This window comes from Pan troglodytes, chromosome 20 (assembly GCF_028858775.2).
Source record: "Pan troglodytes isolate AG18354 chromosome 20, NHGRI_mPanTro3-v2.0_pri, whole genome shotgun sequence".
NCBI classification, from domain to species: Eukaryota; Metazoa; Chordata; class Mammalia; order Primates; family Hominidae; genus Pan; species Pan troglodytes.
Genome location: NC_072418.2, coordinates 9855912 through 9872249, shown reverse-complemented (window position 1 = coordinate 9872249; position 16338 = coordinate 9855912). Strand labels below are relative to the sequence as shown.

At 49.1% G+C, this 16338-nt stretch overlaps 1 protein-coding gene across 14 annotated transcripts in view; it reads right to left on the bottom strand.

Moving 5' to 3' along the window:
• ARHGEF18 (Rho/Rac guanine nucleotide exchange factor 18) overlaps positions 1–16338 on the bottom strand; it is a 131491-nt gene that overhangs the window by 12392 nt on the left and 102761 nt on the right. For all 14 annotated transcript variants that reach the window (XR_010153521.1, XM_063800474.1, XM_063800470.1 and 11 more), the window contains 5 exons: positions 8734–8851; positions 6287–6535; positions 3600–3676; positions 1323–1501; positions 6–97 (listed from right to left, as the gene is read on the bottom strand). Coding sequence is in view for 13 of the 14 variants with exons in the window: in XM_063800474.1 (XP_063656544.1) it covers positions 6–97; positions 1323–1501; positions 3600–3676; positions 6287–6535; positions 8734–8851 (715 nt within the window). In the remaining variant the exon portion in view is untranslated. The remainder of the gene's footprint in view (positions 1–5; positions 98–1322; positions 1502–3599; positions 3677–6286; positions 6536–8733; positions 8852–16338) is intronic.

Below are 16338 nucleotides of genomic sequence, written 5' to 3'. Positions count from 1 at the left end.
CTCACCTTGAAAGTCCCGGAGTCTCGTGGCGCGGGCCTCGACCACCTTCCTTTCCTCTTCGGGCAGGCTGAAGGGCCCCTCCTCCTCGTCAGGGCAGCTGCAGGGAGAGGAGTCGGGTGGGTAACTGTGCTTCCCAGGCAGGCCGGCCTCCGGCACAGACGCTGGTTCTACAGAACCAGCCGCCACGACCGTCTCTGACTTTGGGAGTGATTTAGCTTGTTTGTGGTGCAGGAGGACGAGGAGGGGAAGAGAGAGAGCCACTGACATTCATCCCGCCCCAAAGCACCAGGGCATAACCAGGAAGAGGCTTTACATGGCCTGTGACTTAGGGGAGGAGTCCAGGGGACAGCGGGCTTGCAGAGGACCTGCCAGGTGCAGGTGGGTGGCTGCAAGCCCCGTAGAGCTACAGCTACTGTGGATGGGGGAGTCCGAACCAGACTAAGGCACCAGGAAGCCTCCGGGAATCAAGAGAGGGAGTGGACAGGCATGGTGGCTCACGCCTGTAATCCCAACACTTTGGGAGGCCAAGACAGGAGGATGGCTTGAGGCCAGGAGTTCAAGACCAGCCTGGGCAACACAGTGAGGCCCCATCTCTACAAAAATAAAAAATCTAGCTAGGTGTGGTGGTGTGTGCCTGTAGTTCCAGCTACTTGGGAGGCCGAGGGGGTAGGATGGCTTGAGCCCAGGAGTTTGGGTTGCAGTAAGCTATGATTGTGTCAGCGCACTCCAGCCTGGGTGATAGAGCAAGAGCCCGACTCTAAAAAACAAAACAAAACAAAACAAAACAAAACAAAACAAAATAGGCTGGGCACAGTGGCTCACGCCTGTAATCCCAGCTACTCGGGGAGGCTGAAGCAGGAGAATTGCTTGAACCTGGGAGGCGGAGGCTGCAGTGAGCCGAGATTGCATCACTGCACTCCAGCCTGGGCGACAGAGCAAGACTCTGTCTCAAAAAAATAAAAAATAAAGAGAGGGAGGGGAAGCCAGCTGGTTCTGGGCCCTGAGGAGTGCTCGGCCCAAGGAGGAAGGACAAGATGCCATGCCCTGCTCCAACAAATCTGGCCCTAGAATGCAGAGAGCCCGCCATGGCAGGTGCAGTGGCCCACGCATGCAGAAAGGCCCAGGTTACAGCTGCCTTTCTGGGCCCGTTGGCCTCAACGTCCAACAGGTTGAGTCATCAGAAGGAGCTGGAATGGCGTCATGGGTCCCAAGCTGGGATGAGGGAGTTCAAGGTCACAGCTGATGGCCAACCGTCGAAGCCAAGGGTGGACCAATCGGCGGAAGGAACACAGCAGGTGGGGAGACACCCAGGCCCTCCTCACCTCTCCACAGCCCTTTGGATGTGGGCCATCCAGGCGTTCCTGTCCTCTTTGGAGCTCGTGTAGATTTCATACATCTCCGGCCCTTGCAAGGAGGCGCTGATCAGAAACATCGCTTTCTCCTCGTTGGCCACTTCCCTCACGATGAGCTTTTGTAACGAGATGACGGGTGGCTTTGAGTCCTGCATGGGTAGAGGGCATTGGGGAGGTCACCCTTTACCCCACCACACCCAAACAGCAGGGAGGTCAAGGGCCTGGTGAGGGGAACTAAGAGTGGGGGTCACGCTCCTCATTTCTTTTCAAACAATTCAAAGCGGAAATATTTTGCCATCTGGGGGAAAAAAGATACTATTGCAACGAAATCCTAGAAACCTTTTTTTTTTTTTTTTTTTTTTTAAACTATCTTGGAGGCCAGGTCTTGCTCTGTCACCCAGGCTGTAGTGCAGTGGTGCAATCATTGTTCCCTGCAGCCTTGACCCCCCGGGCTCAAGTGATCCTCCCACCTCAGCCTCCTGAGTAGCTGGGATTATAGGCACGTGCCGCCAGGCCCAGCTAATTTTTGTATTTTTTGTAGAGATGGGATCTCACTATGTTGCCTAGGCTGGTATTGAACTCCTAGGCTCAAGTGATCCTCCTATCTCGGCCTCCCAAAGTGCTGAGATGACAGGAGTGAGCCATCTTGCCCCTTAGTATCCCGATAATGTGTCAATTTCATCAGCTTAAAAAATTTTTTTTAAATAGTCAGCAATGCACATACACACGAGAAAGCTCAAAAGATACAAGTGTGTAGTATACAACAACAGATAAACCCATCTCTGTCTTGTGCCTCAGGCCACCCAGAGCCACCGGTATTTCTAGTCTGTCACGCATCCTTCAAGAGACAATGCTTCCACAGACCAGCAAAATGCACATTTTAACTGGCTAGAGTGGGCTACACTGTGTTCTCCACAAATTCATATGAAGTCCTGACCCCTAGCACCTCAGAATGTGGCTGTCTTTGGAGATGGGGCCTTTAAAGAGGTGATTAAGGTGCGGGTGTGGTGGCTCACTCCTGTAATCCCAGCACTTTGGGAGGCTGAGGCAGGCAGATCACTTAAGGTCAGGAGTTCAAGACCAGCCTGGCCAACATGGTGAAACCCTGTCTCTACTAAAAATACTTTTGTATTTTGTGGCGGCTGGTGCCTGTAATCCCAGCTACTCAGGAGGCTGAGGCAGGAGAATCACTGGAACTCGGGAGGTGGAGGTTGCAGTGAGTCGAGACTGTGTCGTTGCACACTCCAGCCTGGGCGACAGAGCGAGACTCTGTCTCAAAAAAAAAAAAAAAAAAAAAAAAAAGAGAGAGATGATTATGGCAAAATGAGATCATATGGGCGGGCCCAAATCCAATCTGACTGGCATCCTTCTAACAAGAGATTAGCACAGAGCCACACACAGAGGGATGGCCACTCGAGGACACAGAGAACAGATGAGCAGATAGCTGTCTACAAGCCAAGGGGCCTCAGAAGAAACCAACCCTGCTGATACCTTCATCTTGGACTTTCAGCCTGCAGAAACGTGAGACAATAAATTTATGTGGTCTAAACCACCCAGTCCATGGTATTTTGTTTACAGCAGCCTCAGCAAACAAATACACTGGTTAAGAACACACCAGCAGCTGGGCATGGTGGCACACAACTGTAATCCCATCACTTTGGGAGGCCAAGGCAGGAGGATCACTTGAGGTTAGGAGATGGAGACCAGCCTGGCCAACATGGTGAAACCCCATCTCTACTAAAAATACAAAAACGTAGCCAGGCGTGGTGGCGGGAGCCTGTAATCCCAGCTATGTGGGCCTGGAAAACTCACAGGTGCCCCTTCCATGGGCAGTTTCAGCCAACCTCCCAACAAGATCACAGCAAGCAGGGCCCTTCGTCTGTTTTTTGTTTGTTTTGTTTTTTTGTTTTGAGATAGAGTCTCGCTCTGTTGCCCAGGCTGGAGAGCAGTGGCGCAGTCTTGCTGGAGAGCAGTGGCACAATCTCAGCTCACTGCAACCTTCGCCTCCTGGGTTCAGGTGATTATCCTGCCTCAGCCTCCTGAGTAGCTGGGACTACAGACATGGGCCACCATGCCCGGCTAATTTTTGTATTTTTAGTAGAGGTGAGGTTTCACCACGTTGGCCAGGCTGGACTTCAACTCTTGAGCTCAAGTGATCCATCCACCTCGGCCACCCAAAGTGCTGGGATTATAGACATGAGCCACAGCACCCAGCCGACCCTTCGTCTGAAGAGACAGGATACATACCACAGAAGCAAAGACGTATTTCTGATCTTTTTCTTGTAGCAGCAAAAGTACGTCGGTCAGCAGGATGGCCAGGACATCTGGGAAGACAGCATGGAAGGAGGCATCTTAAAGGTCCCATGGCCAGGAGGTCTTGCCGGCCACCCCCGCGGATGCCACTTCCCAGGAAGGTGTAAGCAGCGTGATGCTTCTGCCTGGGCCTAGAAGTTTCCTTTCTGCCTTGCCTGCACCTCCCATCACCTTTCCAGGTCTCAACCTTCAGCACCAATGAGCAGCCGGAGCCTCCTCTAAGTCCCTTCGTGTCCAGAGCTCAAACCAGGGCTCCCGCCCGTGGCAGGCCACTGTGCCCGGCAGTTCTCTTTGCTGTAACAACACCTGCTGGGTCTGACCTTTGAGAGTCTGATACGGTTTGGCTGCGTCCCCACCCACATCTCATCTTGAATTCCCACGTGCTGTAAGAGGGACCTGGTGGGAGGTAATTGAATCATGGGGGCAGATCTTTTCCATGCTGTTCTCGTGATAGTGAATGAGTCTCACAAGATCTGACAGTTTTATAAGGGGGAGTTTCCCTGCACAAGCTCCCTCTCTCTTTGCCTGCTGCCATCCATGTAAGACTTGACTTGCTCCTCCTGCCTTCTGCCATGATTGTGAGGCCTTCCCCCACAGGTGGAACTGTTTAAGTCCATTAAACCTCTTTCTTTGGTAAGTTGCCCAGTCTCAGGTATATCTTTATCAGCAACATGAACACGGACTAATACAGCATCTCTCCCTCTGATGTCTCAGATGTGAACGGAGCTCTCTGTTCTCCCTGCTCCTGGGTCACCAGGACCCGAGCCACAGCAGCGATGCAGGCCAGGGGTGGTCTCAGTCCCCTCGTGCCCCTCAGTCCCCCTTGGCGCCTTGTCCCTGTATGAACCTCTCGTGCTGTAAGGCTTCCTGCACATAGATGCAAATCCTGAGCTGCATTTCAAGGGCAACGCCACTTTTGGGGAGCTGCTTCCAACACCCCTGTCTAAGTCAGATACGCTTTTGCTAATTCTCTCACACTGCAGCCTGCTGGCTTCCTTAAAGCATCTGCTGGACTCCTAACTAGTTTTTCCGTTTTTTGGCTTGTTTCTCTCTTTCAGCCCCAGTGACTGATGCCTTAAAAGGCTAGGCACCAGGTCTTGCCCGGTGGGGTGTATTCCTACCATCCAACTCGGCGCCTGGCAGGCAGAAGGCGCTAAACCTGTCTGCGAAATACACACCTACTCAAATGATGAGTGGGCAAGTGCTGTCATTTGGCCACCTCAATGACTCCCTCAAGATCCTTAAAGATGCTGATGTGAATAGATAGCTTGGGATGTTTCTAGAGGTTCCAAAAATGAACAGGAAACCCAGGGATGAATCCTGAGCACTCTCTGGTCTGAACTGCAACATGGGTCTTGAAAGTAGGGCTCGGAGCACACCCTGGGCAGCGAGTGGGATGCTTCGGGACACTGATCAGCAGTCCTGGGGGTATTCTCTATCCACATGGGGGCCTCTCAGTGGCTGGGCCCATGGCAGGCAGGCTGGCCCATGACTGCCCAGATGGGCAGCTGAGCGTGTTTGGAATTCTGGGCCCAAACCTGGGGTGTCTCGTGCCACCAATGCCCTGGGTTTCCATTGGGAAGTCAACAACTCAGCATGCCCTCCTGGTGTGTACTGCACCCTTCCAAAGACCAGAGGAGGAGGATGGTGATACAACCATCTCTTTTGTGCTACACCCCAGCTGCCTTGCTCATCCTGACTCAGCTCATAACCTCCCTTCAGCCATGAAGTAGCCAGACTTCAGTGGCTCTGTGTCAGTTGACACCCACCAAACCAAACCAAGATGGTGCCCACTGATCCAAGAGGGCACCCACTGATCTGAGAGGATGCCACCACTCCCAAGACCATGCCACCAGTCCGAGATGGCACCCACCAATCAAAATGGTGGCCACTGATCCAAGAGGGAGCCCACTGATCAAGATGATGCCACCATTCCAAGATGGTGCTCACTGATCCAAGATGGTACTCACTGATCCAGGATGATGTCACTATTTCCAAGACTACGCCACTGATCCAAGAGGCACCCAGTGATCTAAGATGGTGCCATCATTCCTAAGACTGTGCCACCAATCCAAGATGGCACCCACCAACCCAAATTGTGCCCACTGATTCAAGAGGGAACCCACCAAGATGGTGCCACTGATCCAAGATGGCACCCACCACTCCAAGAGGGTGCCCACAACTCCCAAGATGGTGCCACTGATCCAAGAGGGCACCCACCAATCCAATACGGTGCCACCACTCCAAGATGGTGCTGCTAATCCAATATGGCACCCACCAATCCAAGATGATGCCCACTGATCCAAGATGGCACCCATCACTCTAAGAGGGCACCCACAACTCCCAAGATGGTGCTACCAACCCAAGATAGCACCCACCAATCCAATATAATGCCACCAATCCAACATGGCACCCACCAATAAAAAATGGGAACCAACACTCCAAAATGGTACCCACTGATACAGGATAGTGCCACCAATCAAGAGAGTACCCACCTCTCCAAGATGGTACCCACTGATACAAGATGGTGCCACTAATCTAAGACAGTGCCCACCACTCCAAGACAGTGCCCACTGATCCAAGATGGCACCCACTAGAGGTGGGCAGGGGCAGGCCTTTACCTTTCAAGCGCCCTGATGTGGTCTTCCAGCATAGCATGCCCTCCAGGTGGAGCTGCCGCTGAAGCATGTCTTCCTTGCGGAAGGTGAGCCCGTTCTTGAGTTTGCTGGAAGACTTCAGGTCCATCTTCCCTGCGATCTCCCTGAGGCGCTGGCCCTTCTCACACTCACTGACCTTGGCGTCCACTTGTGAGATGATATCTTTGATGAGGTTCAAGGCCTGGGTCAGGTCTTCATAGTCCTCAGTGCCAGCTGCCACACATAGCAGAGTTAGCGTCTTTCTTTTCCACTTTAACACAACAGAAGTGGACACACTCACTATGTATGGACATGTGGGATCTATGAGGTGTGTGGACACACTATGTATGGGCGTGTGGGATCTATGAGGTGTGTTCTCCAAGGCCACCACTCAGAAGACCCTCAAGATCACTTCCCAAATGTAATATCCTGAGATGCAAATAGTTCTCCAAAATAAATGCAACACGTCAGAGTTTAGGTTTTTTTTGGGGGGGGTAGGGTGGACGGAGTCTGGCTCTGTCACCCAGGCTAGAGTACAATGGCGCAATCTCAGCTCACTGCAACTTGTCTCCCAGGTTCAAGCGATTCTCCTGCCTCAGTCTCCCAAGTAGCTGGGATTACAGGCACCCGCCACCATGCCCAGCTATTTTTTTTGGTATTTTTAGTAGAGATGGGGTTTTACTATGTTGGCCAGGCTGGTCTCAAACTCCTGACTTCAAGTGATCCACCTGCCTCAGCCTCCCAAAGTGCTGGGATTACAGGCATAAGCCACTGTGCCTGGCCCAGAGCTGAATTTTTACCTAGGTAGAGCGTCTATCGAATGCAGAAGCTAAGGTGCAATTCAAGTGGCAAAACTGCCATGACTAGCTCTGCCGTCTAGTGCTTGGTAAACAAACTCTCCTCTGTCCCAATCCCTTCATAAAAGACTCCCAGCTGGGCATGGTGGCTCACGCCTGTAATCCCAGCACTCTCGGAGGCTGAGGCGGGCAGATCACCTGAGGTCGGGAGTTCAAGACCAGCCTGACCAACATGAAGAAACCTCGTCTCTACTAAAAATATAAAAATTAGCCAGGCGTGGTGGCACATGCCTGTAATCCCAGCTACTCGGGAGGCTGAGGCAGGAGAATCACTTGAACCCAGGAGGCAGAGGTTGCAGTGAGCCAAGATCGTGCCACTGTACTCTAGCCTGGGCAATAAGAGTGAAACTCCATCTTACAATAAATAAATAAATTAATTAATTAATTAGATTCCCTCCACCTCCTGTTGTGACTGGGATCTGGCTCTTCCCACTCCAAGGATGTGGCTTTTATAGTGGGGAAATTTGTTCATCCTCTCACGGCCTGAATTCAGTGGTGAAGCGAGAGCTGTGGTCAGCACGGCTCTGGCTGCCAGAACTCCTGGCTGGACTGCCTGCCCTTCTCTGCCTCCCTGGCTCCAGACACATCCCTTGCTCAGCCCTGGTCATGTGACACAGAGGCCATCTCTGGGTCTGTTTGAACCACCAGGGCACCGTCTCCATCCAGTCATCCTTTCCACAGACACTGACACTGAGGGCCTGCAGTGGCCCAGCCTGTGCTAGGGGCTGGGGGAAACAGTTGGCAAATGAGACCTGGCTCCTGCTTTCATGGTGCTGACCACCCCAACTTTCTTGTATCAAAAGCCCCAGGCCAGGCTGGGCGTGGCATGGTGGCTCACGCCTGTAATCCCAGCACTTTGGGAGGCCAACATGGGTGGATCATTTGAGGCCAGGAGTTTAAGACCAGCCTGATCAACATGGTGAATCCCCATCTCTACTACAAATATCAAAGTTAGCTAGGTGTGGTGGTGGGCGCCTGTAGTCCTAGCTACTCGGCAGTCTGAGGCAGGAGAATCGCTTGAACCTGGGAAGTGGAGGTTGCAGTGAGCCAAGATCGTGCCACTGTACTCCATCCTGAGGGACACAGTGAGACTGTCTCAAAACAAAACAAAAAAACCCAGGCCAGATGTGATGGCTCATGCCTGTAATCCCAGCACTTTGGAGAGACCGAGGTGGGAGGATCACTTGAACCCAGGAGTTCCAGACCAGCCTGGGTAACACAGCGAGACCCCATCTCTAAAAAAAAAATTTAAAAAAAATTAACTGTGTGTAGTGGCGTATGCCTGTAGTCCCAGGTGCTTGGGAGGCTGAGGTAGAAGGACCACTTGAGCCCCGGAGTTGGAGGCTGTGCAATGAGCTATGATTTCACCACTACACTCCAGCCTGGGCAACAAAGTGAGACTCTGTCTCTTAAAAAAACAAAAAAAAAAAAAAAAAAGGAAGGAACCCCAGCACCCAGCAAAGTGGATTTCAAAGGGAATTTATCCAGTTTGCTGCTCAAATAGGGAGTGGGTACATGGAGAGAGCCCTGTGCTGCAGCAGCACGGACGGGCAAGGCAGTGGGGAGAAGGCCTACCTTCCGTGTTCTGGATGATGCGCTCCACCAGCACTGGGTATTTGGTTATGCGTTGTGTAACCAGGAGAATGCACTCCTGCACGCCAAGCCGCCGCACGATGGAGAAGTTGCCAATTTTCTAGGAAACAGAAAGCAAGATCCTGTATTAACATCTCAGAAACGGACAGCAAGATCCTGTATTAACATCTCGGAAACGGACAGCAAGATCCCGCATTAACATCTCAGAAACGGACAGCAAGATCCCGCATTAACATCTCGGAAAGGGACAGCAAGACCCCGCATTAACATCTCGGAAACGGACAGCAAGATCTCGCATTAACATCCCGGAAACGGACAGCACGATCCCGCGTTAACATCTCGGAAACGGACAGCAAGATCCCGCGTTAACATCTCGGAAACGGAAAGCAAGATCCCGCGTTAACATCCCGGAAACGGACAGCAAGATCCCGCGTTAACATCTCGGAAACGGAAAGCAAGATCCCGCGTTAACATCTCGGAAACGGAAAGCAAGATCCCGCGTTAACATCTCGGAAACGGAAAGCAAGATCCCGCGTTAACATCCCGGAAACGGAAAGCAAGATCCCACGTTAACATCCCGGAAACGGACAGCAAGATCCCGCGTTAACATCTCGGAAACGGAAAGCAAGATCCCGCGTTAACATCTCGGAAACGGACAGCAAGATCCCGCGTTAACATCCCGGAAACGGAAAGCAAGATCCCGCGTTAACATCTCGGAAACGGAAAGCAAGATCCCGCGTTAACATCCCGGAAACGGACAGCAAGATCCCGCGTTAACATCTCGGAAACGGAAAGCAAGATCCCGCGTTAACATCCCGGAAACGGAAAGCAAGATCCCGCGTTAACATCCCGGAAACGGACAGCAAGATCCCGCGTTAACATCTCGGAAACGGAAAGCAAGATCCCGCGTTAACATCTCGGAAACGGACAGCAAGATCCCGCGTTAACATCCCGGAAACGGACAGCAAGATCCCGCGTTAACATCCCGGAAACGGACAGCAAGATCCCGCGTTAACATCCCGGAAACGGAAAGCAAGATCCCGCGTTAACATCCCGGAAACGGAAAGCAAGATCCCGCGTTAACATCCCGGAAACGGACAGCAAGATCCCGCGTTAACATCTCGGAAACGGAAAGGAGATCCCGCGTTAACATCCCGGAAACGGACAGCACGATCCCGCGTTAACATCTCGGAAACGGACAGCAAGATCCCGCGTTAACATCTCGGAAACGGAAAGCAAGATCCCGCGTTAACATCTCGGAAACGGACAGCAAGATCCCGCGTTAACATCTCGGAAACGGAAAGCAAGATCCCGCGTTAACATCTCGGAAACGGAAAGCAAGATCCCGCGTTAACATCCCGGAAACGGAAAGCAAGATCCCGCGTTAACATCCCGGAAACGGAAAGCAAGATCCCGCGTTAACATCCCGGAAACGGACAGCACGATCCCGCGTTAACATCTCGGAAACGGAAAGGAGATCCCGCGTTAACATCCCGGAAACGGACAGCACGATCCCGCGTTAACATCTCGGAAACGGACAGCAAGATCCCGCGTTAACATCTCGGAAACGGAAAGCAAGATCCCGCGTTAACATCTCGGAAACGGAAAGCAAGATCCCGCGTTAACATCTCGGAAACGGAAAGCAAGATCCCGCGTTAACATCTCGGAAACGGAAAGCAAGATCCCGCGTTAACATCTCGGAAACGGAAAGCAAGATCCCGCGTTAACATCTCGGAAACGGACAGCAAGATCCCGCGTTAACATCTCGGAAACGGACAGCAAGATCCCGCGTTAGCATCTCGGAAACGGACAGCAAGATCCCGCGTTAGCATCTCGGAAACGGACAGCAAGATCCCGTGTTAGCATCTCGGAAACGGACAGCAAGATCCCGTGTTAACATCTCGGAAACGGACAGCAAGATCCCACATTAACATCGCGGAAACATAAAGCAAGATCCCGTATTAACATATCGGAAATGGACAGCAAGAACCCGCATTAACATCTCGGAAACCGAAAGCAAGATCCCGCGTTAACATTTCGGAAACGGAAAGCAAGATCCCGCATTAACATCTCGGAAACGGAAAGCAAGATCCCATATTAACATCTCGGAAACGGACAGCAAGATCCCGTATTAACATCTGGGAAACGGACAGCAAGATCCCGTATTAACATCTCGGAAACAGACAGCAAGATCCACATTAACATCTTGGAAATGGACAGCAAGATCCCACATTAACAATGCGGAAACGGAAAGCAAGATCCCGTATTAACATATCGGAAATGGACAGCAAGATCCCGCATTAACATCTCGGAAACGGAAAGCAAGATCCCGCATTAACATCTCGGAAATGGAAAGCAAGATCCTGCATTAACATCTCGGAAACGGACAGCAAGATCCCGTATTAGCATCTCAGAAACGGAAAGCAACATCCACATTAACATCTCGGAAATGGATAGCAAGATCCCACATTAACATTGCGGAAACGGAAAGCAAGATCCCGTATTAACATATCGGAAATGGACAGCAAGATCGCGCATTAACATCTCAGAAATGGAAAGCAAGATCCCGCATTAACATCTCGGAAACGAAAAGCAAGATCCTCTATTAACATCTCGGAAATGGACAGCAAGATCCCGTATTAACATCTCAGAAATGGAAAGCAAGATCCACATTAACATCTCAGAAACGGAAAGCAAGATCCCGCATTAACATCTTGGAAACGGAATGCAAGATCCACATTAACATCTCGGAAATGGACAGCAAACTCCCACATTAACATCTCGGAAACGGAAAGCAAGATCCACATTAACATCTCGGAAATAGACGGCAAAATCCCACATTAACATCTCGGAAATGGACAGCCAGATCTCACATTAACATCTCGGAAATGGAAAGCAAGATCCCGCATTAACATCTCGCAAATGGAAAGCAAGATCCCGCATTAACATCTCGGAAACGGAAAGCAAGATCCCGTATTAACATCTCGGAAACGGACAGCAAGATCCCGTATTAGCATCTCAGAAACGGAAAGCAACATCCACATTAACATCTCGGAAATGGATAGCAAGATCCCACATTAACATTGCGGAAACGGAAAGCAAGATCCCGTATTAACATATCGGAAATGGACAGCAAGATCGCGCATTAACATCTCAGAAATGGAAAGCAAGATCCCGCATTAACGTCTCGGAAACGGAATGCAAGATCCACATTAACATCTCGGAAATGGACAGCAAACTCCCACATTAACATCTCGGAAACGGAAAGCAAGATCCACATTAACATCTCGGAAATAGACAGCAAAATCCCACATTAACATCTCGGAAATGGACAGCAAGATCTCACATTAACATCTCGGAAATGGAAAGCAAGATCCCGCATTAACATCTCGCAAATGGAAAGCAAGATCCCGCATTAACATCTCGGAAACGGAATGCAAGATCCACATTAACATCTCGCAAATGGAAAGCAAGATCCCGCATTAACATCTCGGAAACGGAATGCAAGATCCACATTAACATCTCGGAAATGGACAGCAAAATCCCACATTAACATCTCGGAAACGGACAGCAAGATTCCATATTAACATCTTGGAAACGGAAAGCAAGATCCACATTAACATCTCGGAAACGGAAAGCAAGATATCGTATTAACATCTCCGACATGGACAGCAAGATCCTGTATTAACATCTTGGAAACGGAAAGCAACATCCACATTAACATCTCGGAAATGGATAGCAAGATCCCACATTAACATTGTGGAAACGGAAAGCAAGATCCCGTATTAACATATCGGAAATGGACAGCAAGATCCCGCATTAACATCTCAGAAATGGAAAGCAATATCCCGCATTAACATCTCGGAAACGGAAAGCAAGATCCCGCATTAACATCTCGGAAACGGAAAGCAAGATCCTCTATTAACATCTCGGAAATGGACAGCAAGATCCCGTATTAACATCTCAGAAATGGAAAGCAAGATCCACATTAACATCTCAGAAACGGAAAGCAAGATCCCGCATTAACATCTTGGAAACGGAATGCAAGATCCACATTAACATCTCGGAAATGGACAGCAAACTCCCACATTAACATCTCGGAAACGGAAAGCAAGATCCACATTAACATCTCGGAAATAGACGGCAAAATCCCACATTAACATCTCGGAAATGGACAGCCAGATCTCACATTAACATCTCGGAAATGGAAAGCAAGATCCCGCATTAACATCTCGCAAATGGAAAGCAAGATCCCGCATTAACATCTCGGAAACGGAAAGCAAGATCCCGTATTAACATCTCGGAAACGGACAGCAAGATCCCGTATTAGCATCTCAGAAACGGAAAGCAACATCCACATTAACATCTCGGAAATGGATAGCAAGATCCCACATTAACATTGCGGAAACGGAAAGCAAGATCCCGTATTAACATATCGGAAATGGACAGCAAGATCGCGCATTAACATCTCAGAAATGGAAAGCAAGATCCCGCATTAACGTCTCGGAAACGGAATGCAAGATCCACATTAACATCTCGGAAATGGACAGCAAACTCCCACATTAACATCTCGGAAACGGAAAGCAAGATCCACATTAACATCTCGGAAATAGACAGCAAAATCCCACATTAACATCTCGGAAATGGACAGCAAGATCTCACATTAACATCTCGGAAATGGAAAGCAAGATCCCGCATTAACATCTCGCAAATGGAAAGCAAGATCCCGCATTAACATCTCGGAAACGGAATGCAAGATCCACATTAACATCTCGCAAATGGAAAGCAAGATCCCGCATTAACATCTCGGAAACGGAATGCAAGATCCACATTAACATCTCGGAAATGGACAGCAAAATCCCACATTAACATCTCGGAAACGGACAGCAAGATTCCATATTAACATCTTGGAAACGGAAAGCAAGATCCACATTAACATCTCGGAAACGGAAAGCAAGATATCGTATTAACATCTCCGACATGGACAGCAAGATCCTGTATTAACATCTTGGAAACGGAAAGCAACATCCACATTAACATCTCGGAAATGGATAGCAAGATCCCACATTAACATTGTGGAAACGGAAAGCAAGATCCCGTATTAACATATCGGAAATGGACAGCAAGATCCCGCATTAACATCTCAGAAATGGAAAGCAATATCCCGCATTAACATCTCGGAAACGGAAAGCAAGATCCCGCATTAACATCTCGGAAACGGAAAGCAAGATCCCGCGTTAACATCTCCGAAACGGACAGCAAGATCCCGTATTAACATCTCGGAAATGGACAGCAAGATCCCGTATTAACATATCGGAAACGGAAAGCAAGATCCACATTAACATCTCGGAAATGGAAAGCAAGATCCCGCATTAACATCTCGGAAATGGAAAGCAAGATCCCGTATTAACATATCGGAAATGGACAGCAAGATCCCACATTAACATCGCGGAAACGGAGAGCAAGATCCCCTATTAACATCTCACTAACGGAGAGCAAGATCCACATTAACATGTTGGAAATTGACAGCAAGATCCCACATTAACATCGCGGAAACAGAAAGCAAGATCCCGTATTAACATATCGGAAGTGGACAGCAAGATCCCACATTAACATTGCGGAAACGGAGAGCAAGATCCCGTATTAACATCTCGGAAACGGAAAGCAAGATCCACATTAACATCTCGGAAATGGACAGCAAAATCCCACATTAACTTCTCGGAAATGGACAGCAAGATCCCACATTAACATCTCAGAAACGGAAAGCAAGATCCCGCATTAACATCTCGGAAAGGGAAAGCAAGATCCCATATTAACATCTCGGAAACGGACAGCAAGATCCCGTATTAACATCTCGGAAACGGAAAGCAAGATCCACATTAACATCTCGGAAACGGAAAGCAAGATCCCGCATTAACATCTCGGAAACGGAATGCAAGATCCCGCATTAACATCTTGGAAATGGAAAGCAAGATCCACATTAACATCTCGGAAATGGACAGCAAGATCCCACATTAACATCTCGGAAGCGGAAAGCAAGCTCCCGTATTAACATCTCGGGAGTGGAAAGCAAGATCCCGTATTAACATCTCGGAAACGGACAGCAAGATCCCGTATTAACATCTCGGAAACAGAAAGCAAGATCCACATTAACATCTCGGAAACGGAAAGCAAGATCCCGCATTAACATCTCGGAAACAGAAAGCAAGATCCACAATTAACATCTCGGAAATGGACAGCAAGATCCCACATTAACATCTCGGAAACAGACAGCAAGATCCCGCATTAACATCTCGGAAACGGAAAGCAGGATCCCGCATTAACATCTTGGAAACAGAAAGCAAGATGCCGTATTAACATATCAGAAATGGACAGGAAGATCCCATATTAACATCGCGGAAACGGAAAGCAAGATCCCGTATTAACATCTCAGAAACGGAGAGCAAGATCCACACTAACATCTCGGAAACGGACAGCAAGATCCCACATTAACATCGTGGAAACAGAAAGCAAGATCCCACATTAACATCGCGGAAACAGAAAGCAAGATCCGGCATTAACATCTCGGAAATGGAAAGCAAGATCCGGCATTAACATCTCGGAAATGGAAAGCAAGATCCCGTATTAACATCTCGGAAGTGGAAAGCAAGATCCCGTATTAACATCTCGGGAGCGGAAAGCAAGATCCCGTGTTAACATCTCGGAAACGGAAAGCAAGATCCCGTATTAACATCTCGGAAACGGAAAGCAAGATCCCGCATTAACATCTCGGAAACGGAAAGCAAGATCCCGTATTAAAATCTCGGAAACGGAAAGCAAGATCCCGCATTAACATCTCAGAAACGGAAAGCAAGATCCACATTAACATCTCAGAAACGGAAAGCAACTCGCATTAACATCTCGGAAACGGAAAGCAAGATCCACATTAACATCTCAGAAACGGAAAGCAACTCGCATTAACATCTCGGAAACGGAATGCAAGATCCACATTAACATCTCGGAAATGGACAGCAAAATCCCACATTAACATCTCGGAAATGGACAGCAAGATCCTGTATTAACATCTCGGAAACGGAAAGCAAGATCCACATTAACATCTCGGAAATGGACAGCAAGATCCCGCATTAACATCTCGGAAACGGAATGCAAGATCCACATTAACATCTCGGAAATGGACAGCAAAATTGCACATTAACATCTCGGAAATGGACAGCAACACCCCGTATTAACATCTCGGAAACGGAAAGCAAGATCCACATTAACATCTCGGAAACGGAAAGCAAGATCCCGTGTTAACATCTCGGAAATGGACAGCAAGATCCCACATTAACATCTCGGAAACAGACAGCAAGATCCTGCATTAACATCTCGGAAATGGAAAGCAAGATCCCGCATTAACATCTTGGAAACAGAAAGCAAGATCCCGTATTAACATATCGGAAATGGACAGCAAGATCCCATATTAACATCGTGGAAACGGAAAGCAAGATCCCGTATTGACATCTCAGAAATGGAGAGCAAGATCCACAGTAACATCTCAGAAACGGACAGCAAGATCCCACATTAACATCGCGGAAACAGAAAGCA